A 20,455-nucleotide genomic window follows, 5' to 3' on the forward strand; every position below is an offset into this window, starting at 1 on the left:
ACCCAATTATTGAGTTGCTGATAAAATATCTAAAAGCTTGCATGTAAATTTAGTAAAATAATTTAAAGTTCAATATTTGAAAGTTGTTAATTTTCACACTCCAAAGGACAAGCAGTTTTTTGTAATAGTAGCGAAAAACCAGCACACAAACTCGTGCAACAGTTTTTAGCCAGATTAAGTGTGGTTTCTTGATCAATTTTTTATTAAATTTAATGTGTGTGAGAGCGGAAAATTTGTGAAACAAATAAATTTCAATGAATTTGTAATTAAAAAACTCGAAAATTGCGCAAAAAATTGCATTTCAACAACAAAACCAGCATGCGCTTTGTAAAGCAGTCAACGAACCACACGCAACAGTTCTTTGGAAATTGCGTATACGCATTGGTGACCGAAAGGGTAAATAAACGTTGAGCGACGAATAAACGGGCGCTGACTTTACGACAACTAAACACACTTTTCGCCACACTCTATTCATGTTTACACACACTTAAGCATGCATGAATTTAGGAGCAATGAATGAACTTTTGGAAAACCTTAGACTCAGGCAGGAGTTGGGGTCCGCGAATTATTCTTACTTTAGAAAGTGATTACTTTAAAACGCGCAGTTTACTAGCTGGGATGCCATAAAATCCTTTGACTTCGCAACTTAAATTCACAGTTATTCACACGCACACTGACACATACACCAAATTCGTGTGCTTCAGCACATAATTTCCCTCGAACGTTGAACATTCGGTCTGAGACAGATTGTCGGTGTCACCTCATTTGTGTTGCCCATAAACAAGCATAGAATGTCAAATTAGAATAACAGCAAATATACACCGAAAAGTAAAGCACCCCACGCAATCCGTATTGTGCTGGTTGGTAATGGGCGCAAATGGCATACGTTCGCCATGAAGCTGACGTACGCCCCCCTAATGCAGCATAAAGCGTGTAATGCCGGCTTTAATTATACGTTTCCATTTAAATTAGAAACTGCCAAGCGCTGTTAAAATATGGCAACAGCGCGCGGTGGCTAAATGGGTTGAAATTTAATAGTGAGTTAAGCGCTGAAGCTTACGAAGCTTCAACGCATTTTCAAAATTCTACATAAGTGATTATTTGTTAATGCTGAGCTTAAATACGCAAAATGTTGTGAATAATTCGAAAAATCTTTTAAATAATCACACTCACACTTACGTTGAGTAGCGACATAAGCTGTTGCTAGTTTTAACGCGTATTCAAGAACGCTTCAACTATTTGCTTTGCTCAATTCGAGTTAAAACGATAATGATTTAAATAAAATTGCAAAGCATTGAAATGTGTTAAGGCGCTTTATATTTTAATGAATGAAAAGTACAATTTTGGTTTGTTTAAAATTATACGAATCCATAAGCTTTATTAGTTTGCTATTTGCTTGCCCGGCAGTAACCCAATTTGCGCTTTAAGTGTTTCGAAGAGTGAGTAACATTAAATGAAAGGAGTCGGCAAAAGTTTGGGGCAAGCTAAAAGAGTTCGTAAAAATACAAATACAAAAAGATGGAAGAATAAAAGACATGCACCACTGCTCAACTAACACTCGGATTATTTCTTTCAAGTCTCTCATTTTTGGTTTTCAAGAGCTTGAATGTAATCATAAACTAGTATCTAAATATGACTTTTTACCGAAAATATCGGTCAATATGTGAGATATACAATTGAAATACATAGAAAATCTTTTCCTATCAATAGTATCTCTGTGTATCAAAAATGGTTTAAATATGGTCAATACTGCCCTGAGCTCCCATATACCTAATATAAAGGTTTTCAAACTTCCGGTTAACTTTATCGGCCAATATGTGAGCTATCTCAATGAAAATTACACAGCGTGTTTTACTTATAACGGTGTATCTTTGTGCCTAAAATTGGATGAAAACTTGACCTAGCGCCACATATAACCAATATCAGGATTTTCGAACATCCGGCTGAATTTATTCCATATGATTGGTGATTTTATTTGAGGAAACTGCCGAGCATTTTATTATCCTCTGGCTTTTTAATTGTATGTAGTGTTGCCAAAAAATAGTTAAATAGAGGTCAATGCTATATAATATATAAGATCTTCAATAATTGATCTAAAAATTACCTAAATTCTTATATAGTACTGCATATAATAATTTTCGCATACACATATCTAATTGCTTGGATTTCGATCCTCTGGTTGACGTTTCGCATCTTACAGGTAAGGCTTTGATTCTTGCAAGTTGTAAGAGTGTACAATTTGGCAGCTGTATGAGATCAGTCCGATCAGAATTGTATGTTCGAAAAGTATAGCATTGACTTAGATAATAATCTCTGCTAAAATTTTGAAGATACTTCCTCAAATGGAAAAGTTCCCCACACAAGCACTTGCTTCCGTTCGTTCAGTTGGTATAGCAGCTATATGCTATAAAGATCCGGTAATGGCTATTACGATAAGTACACATATTCTTGGTGACAGAAAGAGGTGTGCAAAATTTCATATTCATATCTCAAAAACTGCATGACTAGTTCGTATTGACACAGACAGACCTAGCCAAACTTATTCATCACGTCATGCTGACCATTTACCATTTACTTTATACAGCCGCCGAAGTTTCATTTTAGGTGTAACAAACTTCTTGCCAAACTTAATATACCCTATTCAGGGTATAAAGAATCGAATATAGATATTAAGGTTATCAATTTTCATCAGTAAACGAGTTTAAACAAATAAAACGTTTAAAAGAGAAAAAAGATACATTGGCTAACAAAAAAGCTGTACGAATGAGTGCTTAACAGTTCACGCAAAATTTTATTCAACTATATTTATTATATACTTTCTTTTCTTCTCATATAAACATTTAGGCAACATAAGCTCGGGTTTATAGAATTTTTCTCAATCAATCCATTTTTACACCCTTTTTTTCCACAAATCCTTTATAAACCACAATTAACTCCATCCAGAGGTGACAATGTGTTTTGACAAACCCCTAAGCAACAGCAACAACAAGAGTATGCAGCACTTAAAGTTTTTGTGTTGGAAAAATTGTCTTGGTTCTATCAGTTCTCCCAACTAACTACACTGTCCGAAGAGTAATTGTCAACTGCAGATGTTACAATTTAAAACATCTGCAATCAAAGTAGACATGAAGAAGAGCTGCAGATTTAAGTTACTCGCACAAACAAAAATGCTACTATGGCACACAAAGCAAAAAAATATCGTGTTCAAGCTGCTCAGACACATGCAGTATGTCGGCCAAGCTGCAGATGCTGAACCAAACAGGCAGGTTGACAGATAAAACAGCTAAGCCGACATGAGCCGAGTGAGCAGGCTACGGAACTAATTCAATTGAAGCGACAGACAATAAACCAAATGAAGGGTAAACAAATCTCAGTTGACTTCTGCAATAACTATTAGAGAAAGGCTAAGTGGCTAGTTAAGTTTAGAGTGGCGGAAGACCGGTATGCGTAGTGAAAATTGGTTAATATTCGATAGAAAATAAGTCGAGAAAATAAGTTGGTTTAAAGCAGAAATTCGCAACTTAAGTTTAAGTTTTTTACCACCTTTATTCTTATTAAGTAGAACTGTAGTGGGACAAGTGCCAATAGGTGTAATTACTTTTGCACTTTTGCATGAAAGGGTGAAAACTTTAAATTATTGGAGTGTAATACAACGAAATATTTAAATTTCATTAAAATGCCCATACCGCGACGAATTAATCAAGTAAAATTGTCAGCGTGAATTGATTTCATTATAAAATTTTTTCAGTAAAAGCCGTGCGCTAGCTGGAGTTCAGCACGTAATTGCAAATTACTCCAGATTACGAGCCATTTAACATTGCTTTCAGTAGTTCGTATATGTGGGCCCAAATGCTTATGCATTTACATATAATTATGTGTAATTACATATAGTTATTTATATCTGTCATTAGAGTGTGTCATTTGTTTCGATATTTAAAGTTTGAGTCTTAACTTTTGCCATCAACGACTGGCGCTAGACGAATGTTGGTATACTATGACTCATTAAACCACACCGCTTACTTGGTATCCGCGGTGTGAAAAAAACTATTTACAGCATGCGACGCAACTACGCGCAGGACGAGATATAATAACAATCGAATGTCTGCATACTGGTGGAACGAAGAAATCGCCAAGCTGAGGAAGCTCTGTCACTCAGCTAGACGCCGAATACAACATAACCAGGGAGGTGAAAACGAAATCGGTCTCAGAAAATCATTTAAATGCTAAAAAAGCTCCTGAAGTCAGCCATTACCCGTAGTAAAAAGATCTGGTTTTGAAAAGCTCTGTGTAGAAGCAAACATAGACCCCTGGGGAACGGCATACAAAATTTGTATGTCGAAGTTCAAAAATAAATCGGAGCAACCTAGGAATGCATCATTCAAGAGAAATGTAGTCGAACCATTAATCCCGACACATTACCCCATTTCTTATGTTAAGCGAAACGAAGCAACAGAGCCTACTACGTATATTAGTTAGAGAAGAAGAACTATTGGCTATAGCGAAAAAATGAAAAAAATCGAAAGCTCCAAAGCGCTTGGAATAGATGGTATACCAGATAGCGTCCTTACAGAAGTCATGAATCTGAGATGTATGTATATTTTTTACAATATGCAATGCGTGTATAATAGAAGAGATGTCGCCGATCCATGGAAGGTACAGTGTTTGGTACTACTAACAAATCCAAAAAAGCCTTCCGAAGAACCTTCACCATATGAAAGCACTGCAAGAAACCGCTTGGAGCTGGCAATCTAAAAAGCCGGCGGATTATCAGAGAGACAATACGGCTTTATGAAAAAACAGGTTCACTATTGACGTACTAAGAGAAGTAGTTGATACTGCGAAATGTGCAATAAGTGGGAAAAGATGGAAAGGTGGTACAAAAAATATGACGCGCTAATAAAGCTGGATGTGAAGGATGCGTTCAAATACGCAAAGTGGGCAAATATAAAACAAGCTCTATACAAAATATGCGGTCCTCAATATCTGATAAATAAGAGATTGTTATTCGACACGGAAGACTGAAGACCTATACTATCTCCAGTGGAGTACTGGATGGCTCGGTTTTTGACCCACTAGTATGGAACCTGATACATGACAGGGAGCTAAGAATACCGCAACCAAAAAATGTGAAAACAATTGCATAGGCGGATGACCTCATAGTGGTAGCATGATAAGTGCTTTCCGGACCTCATCAAATGATGCTGCTGAGATATTAGCCAGTATGGCGCCGATTGATATCCGGGGAGACGAATTTGTTCGAATATATGTACATCTTATCAGAGATTTCTACCACCTGGACATACATTCATGGATAGATAGACAACATGGAGACCGGGATTTCAACCTGACCCAAATGCTCAGTGGCCTTAGGTGCTATAAAAGTTACTTATACAAACATTGTCATGGCCGTAGTTCATATTTTCCGACATGTATAGATTGTATAGAAGACTCTAACACGTACTCTATCATAGCCCTCGGTTTTCAGGTTTTGCGTATTAAAGTCCCGCCCACCGGCTGTTAATGCTTCCTTCTGCTATAAAAAAAGACTTCGACAGTTTCACTCAAGACGTTACACTTAAGACTTAACAAGTGATAATCGTTGACAGACAAATCAAATGAGACGGACAAATACGCGTTAAATCGAGTTCTAGATGACAAGGAAACAGTGGAGGCCCTATAAAATATATATTTAAATGATCAGCATGAACACTATCATTTATAGCAAACTGAGCGATCGGAATCAAGTGCTGTAGTAGTATTTATCAGCTACTGATTTCCTTCTTTTATATTTTTATATAAAAAATGATTCTGTGAAAGTGAACACACTAGTTTGTGGAAGTAAGTATGCAAGTGCGACAGCTTGTTGATCAAATAACTTTCTCTGCACAGCCGCATTGATGATAAATTGTGCAGATAAATTATACTTTTCGCGTGTAATTACATGCATGTAATGCATAAACAATTACTTTACAATTTAATGTCGGCAATGAAAGGAGACAAATTAATTAATTGAGCTGCAGCGGCTTACTGGTGCACTGCGAATCGTTTACATACCACAACTTCTGCACGAAAGGAACAATTTAATCATTTCATAAATGCATTCTTACATGCAAAGGTGGCTCCGGTCACAAGCCGCGTACTTACCAAAGCCAGAGATTCACGCCGAAATTCGGTTCATATTACAATGACAAATTAAAGCGACACTGTGCCAATTGCATTAGTGTGGAGAAATTCCTCGCAGCTAATTACATAGTAATCACAATCGCATATACTTACATACATAACATATGCGACACTAGTGATTATTGAATAATTAGATCGGTGTCCATCATTTGCAGCTGCAATTAATAGGTGAATGTATGTATATGCGCTGATTGAATGCCACATTCATCAACACAACAACACTTTGCAATGCATTTAATCAACCAGCAATGTGCTTTCAACTAATGTATTATTTCGATTATTGTGAGATTGTTTAGCTCGATACAGGAATATGCTATGCGAAAATCTTATCACGCGTGCTATTTTCGATTTTCAACCAGTTGCCCGGAATTCGTTGCGTGACAATAGCATTTTGCAAATGTGTAGATCTCGCTCTATCAAATATCTTGTTTGATTTGCGCACGAACACAAGCGTTAATGCACATATTGATTGTTGTCAGGACCCCGCTGTTGTTGTTATTGCAGTTGCTATTATTTTTACAGCTACTGAGACTGGAATGCTGTTTGTTCTGCAGCGTTGTTGTGCGGTTTTCTGTTACGCGGTCATGGCGTACAACGCCAACGTTCGCTGTTGGACAGCTAAATGCCAGCGAATATGTCACAAATATGTATGTAATATGTATGTATATTAGGGCAAGACAAAAAAAAAATAATATTTTTCTTGCTTGATATGATTTTTTCATAAACCTAACCGTTTAAAAGTTATTAATGGTTGAAGTTCGACTGTTTTAAAAAAATTATTATTATTTTTTTAATTATAAATATCAATGAAAAGATTCATTTTAAATTGCAAAGCTCACTGCCTGATATAAAAATTCACGCACTTTGACCCACCCTAATGTTTATATATGTACATACGTTCGCTGTCGAAAGATCGCAAGCTGACCAGCAGGGCGTATGAGTAATATGAACACTTTTGTGACAATCATAGAAGTACTTCATATTACTCATACGCCCTGCTGGTCAGCTTGTGCTCTTGCGTACACACATGTTTGCGCGCTAACTCTCATGTTAAAATATGCTAACTAATACAATGACATTCAGCAAATATTACTTTCGGCTTTTTGCGATTATTGTTGCTATTGTTTTCTATTTTTTTTTTTGCTTGGTTTTTCGGGGATGACACACAGCTCGTCGTTGGCTGATGATTTAATGCAATATATTGCGTTTACGCAAAAGTCCAGTGCACAGCTGTGCGCTTAAGGGATTTCGCTGACGAATTTGTTTGGAATTCTAAGAGAAACAATACTGGTTTGTGGTCTGTCATGTAATAATTCTTTTGACATTTCGGATTATTGAATATATTTCAGTACATTTTTTTTTCGTACATGCAAAGATTTATGACATATAAAAAAGCCTCCGCAGTTATCGCTTTATTGAATTGTGTAATTTGGTTGTTATGTAAGTAACTGCAAATGAAATTGTGGATGCATTGTTGGCGGTTTGACACATATGTATGTTAGAAAATCTGCTCTGAAGCAGCTTTTTGCTTTATTTGTATTTTAAAGAGGCTTTTCAACGCGATTTTCATACGCTTAGTGAACTCTCGAACACTCAAAGTACCTGTTCACTGTTTCTAAAATCTGTCAGCAGGCGTCCTAGTTAACGCGGTAGAGTGACAGTTAAACGTGGCATTATGAAAACATAGGAACTAAAGTCACCCCACTCTGTTATGTCCTCTCTGAATCACCTCGTGCTTTCGTTAAAGTTCATTAATAAAAGTTTTATTTGCGTAAACTTCGAAACGTCTTTTAGAAACCCTTGACCGATAATTGTGTGTCTTTTCCTAAGCAAAGCCTTGCATAAATAATGTTTTATAGTCTCCTCTTCTTCTACCTTCCGACAGCTTTTACTATAGTCACTATATGATTTTTCTGGTCTGCTGGTATGTCTGCCCATCGGACAGTGACCTGTTAACATTCCTACCAAAGCTCTTTTGCCATTTCTTTTGAGTTTTAATAGTCGGCATGTGAGGCCATTTTCTATTCATGCCACATTTGCCTGCTTGTTAGGGAATTCGCAAATTTTTGCAAATGATTCAAGACTTTTGGTATCAGACGTGCTTCATATCCAAAACTTTAGCCAAAATTTGCTTAGTCGATCCACAGCAAGTAATGTTCACTGCTATCACTCAGATGTCAACATGGCTGGTCATATCCTCAAACATAAATTATTAAGAAATTTAGCTCTTCTAAATAAGTCATGCATGGCTGTTAAATATTTAATGACTACTAATTCAGATTCTTATTTAGCTTACAGTGATACAGCTGAACAAATACAATTTACGGAGAAAACATTTCACACATACATACACAAAAAATATTTTTGTTGAACCGCTGCCATGAATTTTTGTAACGAATTCCAAAGAATACTTGAATCAAGTCATCTCTTTATTACAAATCTCATTAAAAGAACATCATTAGGCGCGTTTATTGCCGGCAAATAGACACGAAATAAAAAGTCATTAAAATTTTACGACAAATATTTAGTGTCCAAAACGACCATTTCAAAACAAAAGGTACGAAGGTAAAAGCGGCGACGGCTAAAAGGTTGAATTAACAAAAACCAAGAGAAATGAGAAAAATGCCCTGGCGGCAGCGAAAGTGTAAGCAGTGTCTAAGTTAAGGCGGCAGTGTCACAAGTGGTGTGATGGGAAAGAAAATGAAACGAGTAAGGCAACGCGCAGTTGGGGTGCAGCCGAACATTATATAACTCGTCATGCGTAAAAATTAAACTCGTGGTATTAATCCCAAGAAATATCAGAAGAAATTTTGAATCATTTGCAAATAGCCGCCAAAAGTCAAGATGCTGGGTAATTGAAGGGGTTGGGGATACGTAGACCGACAGAAGGGTATTAAATCTAACATAAGGTATATTAGAGAACATTTTTCCGCTAGAGACTTTATTCCATCAGCGTAAAACTTTTCTGGTTTCTCGGCGGAAAACTGCGACAAGTAATTCTCACAGGCTACTCTCGAAGTTAACTGTACTCCATTAAGGAGGTTCTGCATTGACCGAAACAAATGGTAGTCCGATGGTACAAGGTCTGTGCTATGTGGTTGATGCATCAAAACTTTTCAGCCAAGCTCTCTCAGTTTTTGCCGAATCATCAAAGATGTGTGTGGTCTAGCGTTGTCCTGATGCAAAACGAAGCCCTGTGTGTTGATCAGTTCTGGCCGTTTTTTCGATTGCTTGCTTCAATCTCATCAGTTGTTGACAGTCAAATGTATAATCAATCGTTCGACTAGGCTGGAGCAGCTCATTGTGTATGATTCCTTTCCAATCCCACCAAACACTCATCATAACCCTTCGAGGCGTCAATCCTGGCTTTGCGACCATTTGTTGAGCTTCACCACGCTTAGACCACGATCTTTTTGCATATTATAGTCATATTTAATCCAGTTTTGGTCTTCTGTTACCATTCGCTTCAGAAATGGTTCGACTTCATTACGTTTCAGCAACGAATCGCAGATGTTATTTTGGTCCACTAAATTTTTCAAAGACAATTCATGTGGTACCCAAACATCGAATTTCTTTTTGTAGCCAGCCTTTTTTAAATGATTCAAAACGGTTTAATGATGAATGTTAAGTTCCTTAGCGATGTCATGACTGCTTGTGTGGCGGTCCTGGTCAATCTTTTCCATAATTTCATCGACTTTTTGAACGAAAGGTCGATAAGAGCGAGGTGCATCTTTCATATCGAAATTTCTAGAATGGAAGCGAGCAAACCATTGTTGTGCTAAACGAACTGTTACAGCATCGTCTCCGTAAACTTCACAAATTTCATTGGTGGCTTGCGTGGTATTCATCCTTTTGTTATACAAAAATTTCAAAATATGGCGAATTTCTTAATTATTTTCACTCATTTTTGAACAGCTGTAACTTTGATTTCAACTTCCCCAAATTTATTTTTTTTTGGTTGAATGAACACCTCTCCAACACAATATGGTATGACATAAGTATATATATATATATATATATATATATATTTGACTGCAACGACATCTATTGACAAAATACGAAAGACTTTTTAGACTACCATATAACTCGTCATCTGAAATAGTTTGCTATACTATTTATCTGCTAAATATTTACCCCAATTAGTTTCCAGTTATTCAGTGCTTCAAACAATCGTGATCTGAACAAATCTAGTATACTCTTTGAAATATATTGCCAGCGTCTAAAAAATTACACGAAAATTCTGCGAAAAATATGAAATAATTAAATTATGTTGGGTATTCGCTAGCAGTCCCACTGCAGCGTAATATTTGCATAAAATCCGTTATCTCGCGGGTACAATCTCATTAATGAAAGGTGTTAAAAAGAGAAGACAAAATAAGAAAACTTCTCTGCGCAATAAAACTCGTGGTGTTTTGCGCTCATTGTTTTGGCGCTGACATTTATTCTGTTCCTTCTGTAGCTGCCGTAATATGGATGTTATTGTGAATATATACATATATACATATATTTAATTTTTAAATTTCTGTACAAAAAGACTACACAATTTTATAACAAGCGAAATGCAGCGCTTCAACTAAAATTGTCCTTTTTAACAAGAACTTATTTCTTTTCTTATTGCTGCAAGACAAATACTCCTTTGTACAAGTATGCAGTTATTTTGATCGACTTTTCGCGTTTTGGTTGCAAGCTGTTTTACCTTTCTCCCTTCTTCTTGGAAAAACAATTTGATCCCTCGCGCATTGGCTGTGCAAAGGCTTGATTGGCTAACTGACATCAATCGTTCAATTAAAATTAGTTTTCACTTTTTTCTATAAATCACTGCTTGCTTTCAATGGTGGACCAATACGAAAATTACTTGGAATCGTTTATGCACATATTCAATTTCAGTGTACTAGTCTCGCAAGCGCACATATTTGTGGCAAAATTTTTATTTTTATTTGATTACTTTTAATCCGCATATTCTCTGCAATCATATACCGCAATAAATTGCCCTCAAACTACATGCTGCCCTCATTTCACTGCTGTCCTCTCTCCAGCCTTTACAGTAGCAAAGCCGGTGGCATAAAGCAAGCGAGCAATAACCTTTTATAATAGTCAATATTGGTTCAAGCAGTCGGTAAAAGCAGCATCCCACTGTGAGGCGCCATCCACAAATATCGCCAAACACATACACGACGCACACAAATTTGTATACGGATATATTAATTTGCTGTAGGTAGTGGCTTTACAGGCGTACGATAAATAAATAAGTAGATGTGGTGGGACTCTGCGGGTGTTTAATATACACACATATACTTGTAGCCCGGTAATACCCATACATTTGCACATTGGTTTATGACTAGATAGTAGCTACCTACTAAGGGTTTGGTCAATAAATATACTAAATGCCCTTTTATATCCATTTTAACAATACACTAGCGTTAACAAGCATAAATAGCAATTGCAGTCGTACGGTATGCACGGGTATTTGCGGCAGGAAAATACACGAGAAAAAATTTTGCGATTATTGGGTGGTCGAAAAAGTTTTTTCGTATTTCTAATCAAACTTCAACTTTGTATTTATAAAAATAAATAAGTAAACAAATATGCACCATTTTGGTCGAACACTTTTTGCCAATTTTCCGCTAGAGACATTATTCCATCAGTGTAAAACTTTCATCAATGTAAATCGAAATTTCTAGAACGGAAGCGAGCGAACCATTTTTGTGCTATACGAACTGATACAGCAACCTCTTCGTAAACTTCACAAATATGTATCATTGGTGGCTTGCGTGGCACTTTTATTTTTTTGTACAAAAATTTCCAAATATAGCGAATTTCTTCATTATTTTGTCTCATTTTTGAACAGCTGTAACTTCTTTCAACTTCTCCGAATTTAATTAGTTTTTGGTTAAATGAAGCTTAACATCTCACCTTTTCAACACTGAAGATATATAACTGCAGCGACATATATTGACGGAATACGAAAATACTTTTTCGACTACCCAAAATTATTAAACTAAAGCTCGATTGCATCATTTCGAGATAGACGTTTTTCGACGATAATATTGCACAATAATATGCTTCAAAAATGTTTTTTAAATACGTTTGTAAATTATAAAATATTGAAAATATATTTATACTATCAAAATATATTTTGAAGAAATTTATGAGTTTTCCAAAGACAAGCAAAATAATTCCAAACTTTTTTCTGGCAACGAGCAATCAGCTTACTGTGTTGTATACGAACTTCCAAGATTGTTTATTTGCACATATTTTGTCTCCTTATGCACATTGGGTTAAGCACTAGAGATATATAAACAGCTAGGACAAAGTGTATAAATATAATTGTATATTGCCCAATAGTAGATACTCATACTCTGCCTGTACGGCAGCTTCCCAACCGACAGACAGGAAACGTGTCTTGTGTGGTACTTGGCGTATACTTAACCTATTTTTCATTGGTTCACCACTGTGGCTGTGGGACAATGCGTGTTGTCGCTTTCAAGGATATTGTTCTTGCCTTCTTCGATTACCATTCTTTTATTGCAGTCATAAATTCATATGGAATTCATAAAATACACCAGTGACCCAGCAACAGAAAAGGTAGGCTTATAGGTGGTTGGCGAAAAGGAAACCTGACCAGCACTGCGGTTGCAGCGTAGTCAGTCGCTGCGAGCTATGTACTTGCCGGTTAGCTTGCTTTTGCTGTTGGCTGTGTGGTCCTCATTTTTTATCCTTACACGTCCACGTTTTTCTTTGCTATGGGAATACTTAATATGCTTGGGTGCGTTACTCTGTCCAACAGTTATGCCCATGTTTTTTTGTTGTTGCCGTCCTTGTCAATCTAGGCAAGATTTTTTACATATATTCCTTGTTTGTTTTTCTGTAGCTCTGGTTCCGAGGATAGGCCGCAAGTTCGGATTTATATAAATCAAACTAAGGAATGTGAACATAGTATATGTATGTACTTGTATATATGTAGTAATAACTGTCGGGATATGCTATTTCTTTGTTCGTTTAGAAGATTTAAGTAAATATTTTAATGAGTAAGTACAAACTCAATGTGAAAGACTCTTCTGTATTTCTACTGGTATTAATATCGGTTTAACTGAAGCCATATTTTTTAGGATCTCCGACGTTTTCTTTCTGCAAAAGAAGAATTTGGATTATATCCCTATATAAATATTATACAATATCTAGTGCTCTTATCATTCCATTTCTAAACTTCACAAATTTCATTGGTGGCTTGCGTGGCATTCCCTTTTTATAAAAAATTTCAAAATATAGTTAATTTCTTCATTATTGTCACACATTTTTGAACAGCTGCAAATTTTTTTTCAACTTTCCCTAATTTGGTTGAATGAAGCTCAAAATCTCACTTTTCCAACACTATATGGTATGACACAATGTGATTGGTAGCACTGGAGATATACGACTGCAACGACATCCATTAACAAAATAAGAAAATACTTTTTCGACTGCCAATATTAGCTTTAAAATCAGCTACAACGATAAAGTCCATGTTTTCAATACATTTCTCTTATTTCATCTGTATATTATATTTTATTTCTATATAAACGCAGACAGTTATCACGGCCATGTCTACAAATATTTATTTGTCATGTATAAAAATCCGTCAAGGCGCAGAAATACGTAAAGCCTTTATTCAGCTATCATTTTTTATTTTCATACGCCTTTCTCTCTGATCTATGCGATTTCATTGCTGCTCTGGAAGTTACACACCTTTTGTCCATTGTGCATGAAAAGTTATGACAAGACCCCATGGCGTGACCGTTATTGTCCGTTTGCTAGCGTATGGATATACATATAGTATGGAATATTTGCACCTTGCCCCCTGCTATAGTCAGACCTTTGGAGCAACTATAATTCATGAATTTATTATTCGTTATGGCAGATTTTAGTTATGCTTTTATCCTTGCTGATAATGTAGAAAGTCATCTCGCACTGTACAATGCCTTTGCGTGCGGTAGGCTGGCTGACACCGGCTGTGTCAACCGTGGCGTATGTGGCACCGACACAACTTCCGCACAATAGCGCAAAACCACACAAGCATTTCGCATTCGGAATGTTGTATTTGACTCTTCATTTTCCCTGCTTCGTATTTGAATTGTTGCGTCTGTGTGTTATGGTGTTTTTGCATTGTACCTAGGATTTTCCATATTTCTACAAATTGTTTTTTTGGACGTTAGAGGTGGGAACACAGTGTGTTGTTTGATTGAATGTTTTAACATTGTTTCGAAAAACAAAGAAGCACCCAAATTTTTGATGCCTAAATAAGCACAAATATTTTTGAATAGTCCCTTGGTCCAATAACCAAGCATTCAACAATAATACAAATGCATTTTTTAGCTGCAATTCTTCTACATAAATACAAAATATTCCTTATCAATGTTTGATTTTGATCGATTCGTCAGTATGACTATCGGTGACTCGATCTGAACAGTTGCTTCGGAGATCGCACCCATGCAAAATTTCATGAAGATGTCTCGTCAAATGAAAAAGTTTCCCATACAAGAACTTGATTCCGACCAATCAGTTTGTATAACAGCTATATGCTATAGTTATCCGATCTAACAAAAGTTGTTGGAGATAACATCATTGCCTTAATCAAAAGCTCATGCAAAATTTCTTACAAATATCTTCACAAATGAAAAAGTTCTCTATGGAGGTACTTGCTTTCAATCGTTCAGTTTGTTTGGCAGCTCCAGTTGTAGTGGTCTGATATCAAAAATTTCAAAATGATATCTCAAAATTGCATATATAGTATACAAACTAATAAACGTCGTGGCAAACTTTATAAGCTCTTTTTGGTGCATAAATATGTTAATAGTTTTTGGTATGCACCTCCTGCTTATGCTTTCGCTAATTGGCCCATATTCCACTCCACACACACATATAAATGTATACATTTGTGATATAACCAACCTTTTTACTTATCTCATTTATTGACAGATAAACTGATTGCACGAGTGCAGCATGCAGTCGATGGCTTGAATAACGAGCGCGGTAAGTAGATAATGGACGCTTAAGCAAATGACGACGACAACGAATGCGATAGCAGCGCGCAAGGTCTGTGAAATGGAAACTCTTGAAGTGCAGGGAATTGCAAAAATTAACTTTAATTACATTTCGCGCCTTCATTTGATTGAGATTAAAAACGACGCAAATTAATAAAGTTTTCGGAATATGCAACAGTCAATGAAAGAACCACAACTGTAAAGCAGAAACTTAAATTACGATAACTTATTGTAAGATACTGACAGTACTTGGCGACGGAGTCTCTCTCCCACCACGTATCCCACCTCGAATTTGCGCTCCTTTATATGGCCACTGAAGTAAATTCCACAAGGATCGACACGTGTCAGCCCTTCTCCCTTCTATCGCATATACTTCTAGCGCAGTCATGTCAGCCTGTATTTTTACGAGCACATCAACCAGCTGGATAGCGGCCCCTTCCCAATTAAGGGACCCGACATTCCAGGTGCATGCTTTCAAATCGTAATCCGTAATTCGTTTACCATGGTCGCCATCAAAAAGTGGGTCTCTCAGAGGATACTTGGTCTAGCACCGGAAGTCGTGAGCTGCTTGAACTATATGCCAAAGAATCGTTTCTGGTCACTCTCAAGTGATTGGCAATCAAAGAACTTTCCTCACTTACGTGCACTTTTACACATGACTCCATCTTCCTATCATAGCTCTCCATCAACTCCTGTTTCAGACTTCCCGACTACTGTAGTGTATTCCAGGCTGAGGTCGCAGCCATCAAGGTAGCAGCTGATTTGCTGCTACAGAGTGCATCCACCTACAGACAAGTGACTATTCACTCAGATAGTAGAGCGGCTATATTAGCCTTGAATTCAGTATAGATCGCAGGAGATCGAAAATGTCTAATCTATCTTAGTCCTAGAGTTTTTGTGATTAGACAGGTGTGGGGCGGGTCAACCTCTCATTGTTAGTAGCAAGGGTCTTTTAACGGTAGAATGGGCCACTGTCCTATTGGTCTCACTAGATAGCTGGGCCACGCGGTAAGAATGGGTATCTTACCGGATGCCGACTGCAGATGCTGTTTAGAAGAAGATGCGGTAGAAACAAGCCAGCACTTCCTGCTTGACTGTCCCGCTTTTGGGAGGTCAAGACTCAGACACTTGGGGGCGCATACCTTTGGACACCCCACCGAACTGGCGGGGGTTGAAGTTAAGCGTCTGTGTAACTACATATATATTGGCTACAAAGCGCTTCGGCAATCTGTAAGTCCGAATACGTGAGTTTTCTTTTAATGGCATCACAAAGGACTAATTTGTTAGTCTACGTGCGATCATCGATCAGCCATTTTTACCTAACCTTACCTAACCATCTTCCTAGATATTGTATTCATATATTTCTGGTTGATATATTACTACTACATATCACTTATTTGTAACTGGAAAATTTTTGCTTCAAATGCTAACAGAAAAGAATAAATAATATAATATCAAATAATCAATTTAAATGTAATCGCTTTGCACTCATTCACCACTTTTGTAGACGCTTTCGACCAACGAGTGCTCTTGGTCAACAGCATCAAGAGTTGTGCTCAAAAGACCATCGAAAATCGCTGCGCTTCACAACCGCAAATGTTTTTCCAAGCTATTACTATGCTTTCAAAGCAAACACAAATAGAATTCATTCACACACACACGTACGTAAATATGCATTTGTAAAATTAGAAAAACGACGTGGTAATGCACTGATGAGTAGCACACACATACATACATCAATTCATGCGCTTTCGTATGTAATTGTGTAAATATTTGTGCACACACGCACACATGTACATGCGTTCGCTTGCACACCGACAATTGTCTACAGCGATTTTTAGTGCAATCGCTTTATTTGCGCAACACTCGAGTGCGGTGCACCACATTAAAACGTCGCCTCGCCCTCCCCGCCCATCGAATAGCATCGCTTCACATTAATGTGAACTTTAATGCACGTTAAAGTGGCAAATACTCCAACGAATGGCTTTCGATATGACTCCGGCTTTGACTTTATCGCATGTCTGCCTTTCTGTCGTGTTCGGATGTGTGCATTTGTTCCCGTATGTCAGTGTGCTTGGATAAACCTGCAATCTTTTCGTTGGTTGTTTTGTGTTGGCTTTTTTGTTGCTTTGTCAATCAGGCGGTCGCTTTCCATTGCTTTTCCATTTCATCTCTTTTTCTGCTTCGGCTTAAATTGCAATTTAGCGAAGAGTTTGTCATCAGCAATCGCATCGCTTTTTTCATTGTTTACTTTTCGGCCAACGAGAGCGCATGATTTTTTATCCTTATTTGTCATTGGATTAGCGACTGTAGAAGCGTTAATTTAATTGATTTAACCAATGCAGAATAATGGATATATGAAGATTGGGATAATAAATTAGGTTAGGTTAGGTTAGGTTAGATTAGATTAGATTAGATTTGATTAAGGGGATAGACTGATTACTCGTTAGACCAACATCCCTCTTGGACTGTTAAAAACGCTACACCGCTGTGATGCCCAGAACTCTTGGGTTTAGATCAAAAATCATGTCTAGTAAGGACGTCTATCATTGCGGAGGTCTGAGCTTAACTAAGAGCTGACGGTTCAATGGATTTTTTAGTAGTTCCGCTCTGAGCCAGAAGACTTTCGCAACAGTACAAGTGCTGGTTGATAACAAACTCTTGCTGAGCTCTGGCGAAGCCCATAGATCCTACGCTTGCAGTTAGGGGAACCTCTCCTTCATAGCCGTCTTTCATAGCCCTTAAAATTACTGACAATTCCAAGCACGCAGTTAAATGCTACTCCAAGTGAGGATATGCACTCCTTGACTAGCTTTTATTTCACTGTTAGCGAATCCAAGGACTATATAGAAACTGTGTTATCGGAGTGGATGTATACCTCCCTAAAAAACAAGCATTTCGGGGAAGTACAGCTGCTGCTAACTTGATGACTGTGACTTCTGCTTGAAAGACACCAAAGTGGTTCGGAAGTCTGAAACAATAGTTTATTGAGAGATTCCGACAGAAGGTAACCCCTCAAACCTTTCACTCGAGATTCGATTAATCCACTGCGCCTCTTTTCCAGTGACTCCGGCTCAACCCACATATCTCTGGCGGTATGTGCGCGGAGAAGATGCTGCTAGGAGTAGGTTCCACGGGTGCTATATGTAGAATGACATTAAGTGCCATATTTGGCGTTGTTCGTAGTGTAGTACTGATGCTAATTAGTGCCGCTCGTTGAACAGTTTAGCGAGCGTGACTTTACCAAGTATCCTCCACTAGACAAATACACTATAGGATAGTATTGGCTTAACTGCCGTTTCGTAAAACAAAAGCATTACTTTTGTTGAGAGATCCCACCGCTTTCCAATAGCTTCTCTACAACAATAGTATTAAACCAATGGCAATTATATCAAAGATGCGGTCCCAGTACTTCACCTTTTCGAGAGTGAGGTAGAGAGCCTCTTAATGAGGAAAAGGGCGCATTTGAGATTACAATCCTCCTGGTACATGAAGCCAGTTCAGTTTTATTTTTATGGTTGAGATTCGTTCGTTAGCATCGTTTCAACCTCAAACCTATCCGGGGAACTAATAAGCGCGTCCGGTCGCACTCTGTTGAATACTCCCTCAATGATGTTCCCACCGCATATTTCTTATGTATGAGGGATCGCTCCAGCTATGGCAGTGTCAATATTATATTTTTCGATATCCTGCCTCTGATGTGCAGGTGCGTAAGCCTCTTCAGCGTCTTCAACCAAAACAAGCAGATGCGAATAGTCCTGAAATCTTTAACATTCATATGAGAACTTTATACACTAGACTTACCTGTCTCCACCTCCTGGGAATGTGATCTTCATACACAGTTCGTGTAGATGTGGGTCAAATAGCTTAATGACACCTTTACCGTCCGCTGAAGTTGCACAGGTATGATGTCATCAGGTTCCGGTACTTGAATGATTTGAACGAATTTAAAGCTCATGTGAGATCATGCTCGTCTAGAAGATCCAAGAAAGCTATATCGCCGTTCTAAAGTCCGCGGGCCCCTTCCTTGCTGCTCGAAGTCCAGTCACCTTCCACACTTCTAAGATAACCCAAGGAAATAGCGTTTTGACGTGAATGCGCCTAAACCTTTAGGATTCGTAATCCCCTTCTTCGCCTTTACAGAAGGATCTTCATGAAACTCTTTTGGCCTTCTTTATTACCGCCGCTCTAAACGCTTTTGCGGACTTTATAGAACAGTTTACAATCTATCTGAACTCCGATTGCTTTGATTTCTGAGTTTTCACAGAACACGTACTTTCAAGAGAATTTTTGCATCCTGCACTGAAGACCTAGGCATGCCTTGGATGGCTGTGAACACTGAGTCGGTATTGGCGCTTTCGGTCGCACTAATACTTTTCGAATGTTTCAGGATTCTTATAGAACCTACGATTATTAAAATAAATTAAAATGGACCTGATGTCAGATTATTTAACTTGCATAGTAGCACTTATATCCAAAATGTATTGCATGTTGTAGAATTTTGAAGCTTACCTCGTTTTCTCTTAATGCCGTTTCCAAGCGATTCGAAATTTCCTGTGTAAAAGAGAGTGGTTCTGTCCAATCCCGCTCCACCAAGGTAAGGATTTACCTTGCTGCTTTATTCAAAATTTATACACGTTAAATGCACACATCTAATTTCGCATGTACAACTGTCTTCGATAAGGCGTTTGAAGAAAAGAGCCCACTCTAAAAATATTGTTCCCAACACAGCAGATACCGAGTCGGCAACGGTGCATTTGTTGGAAATCTGAAAACGAATAATTCAATTTTCATTCACTGCAAAATATACGTAGATTATCGCATATCCTCGCCGTTTACGGTTACTATCAAGGCTGCGCCATAGCAGGATATCAAACACCTCAGAGTTTTTTTGTCGGCCATTGAATTGCAAGCATACATTTATATACATACCACTTCATGTATGCTTACATTATATGTAGATATGTGTATGTAAATTAAAATAAATGTTATCCGGTGGAACGTGCTGGTGCCCATGAGTGTGGAAACACGAGGGGTGAAAGCGACCGGACACTGAAAGTGGCAAACGCAGCTATTTGAAGTATTCCAATTTGGTGCTGGTTAATTTTCACCCAGTGGGGGTTTAGGTGTCCAAACAGCGAGCAGGAACAGAAAAATATATAATTGTGTGCGTGCCAATTACACGCAACTTTTACCTGCACCGTTATCATACAACTACTTCTGCATGTGCTTCCTTTACGCCATCGACGCCG

The 20,455-nt window shown here is 37.7% G+C and overlaps 1 protein-coding gene and 1 long non-coding RNA gene across 4 annotated transcripts in view; both read right to left on the minus strand.

Annotated features, from left to right (window-relative positions):
* The window catches only part of LOC126751062 (uncharacterized), a 76,847-nt gene extending 56,876 nt beyond the window's left edge, over positions 1–19,971 (minus strand). The window contains exons 1-2 of the mRNA XM_050460982.1: positions 19,716–19,971; positions 19,008–19,607 (exon numbers count right to left, since the gene is read on the minus strand). Of these exons, the coding sequence (XP_050316939.1) occupies positions 19,008–19,039 (32 nt within the window). The 5' untranslated portion in view covers positions 19,040–19,607; positions 19,716–19,971. The remainder of the gene's footprint in view (positions 1–19,007; positions 19,608–19,715) is intronic.
* Positions 12,401–16,062, minus strand: LOC126767858 (uncharacterized). Of its 3 annotated transcripts, none has more exons than XR_007669166.1 (3): positions 15,313–16,062; positions 14,859–15,257; positions 12,401–14,756 (listed from the first exon to the last, which is right to left on the minus strand). It is a non-coding gene; the product is annotated as an uncharacterized LOC126767858 (long non-coding RNA). The 3 variants fall into 3 exon arrangements; XR_007669165.1 differs by having other exon boundaries at positions 14,820–15,257; XR_007669164.1 differs by having other exon boundaries at positions 12,401–15,257.
* Positions 19,972–20,455: the final 484 nt, after the last annotated feature.

This window comes from Bactrocera neohumeralis, chromosome 2 (genome assembly GCF_024586455.1).
Source record: "Bactrocera neohumeralis isolate Rockhampton chromosome 2, APGP_CSIRO_Bneo_wtdbg2-racon-allhic-juicebox.fasta_v2, whole genome shotgun sequence".
NCBI lineage: Eukaryota > Metazoa > Arthropoda > Insecta > Diptera > Tephritidae > Bactrocera > Bactrocera neohumeralis.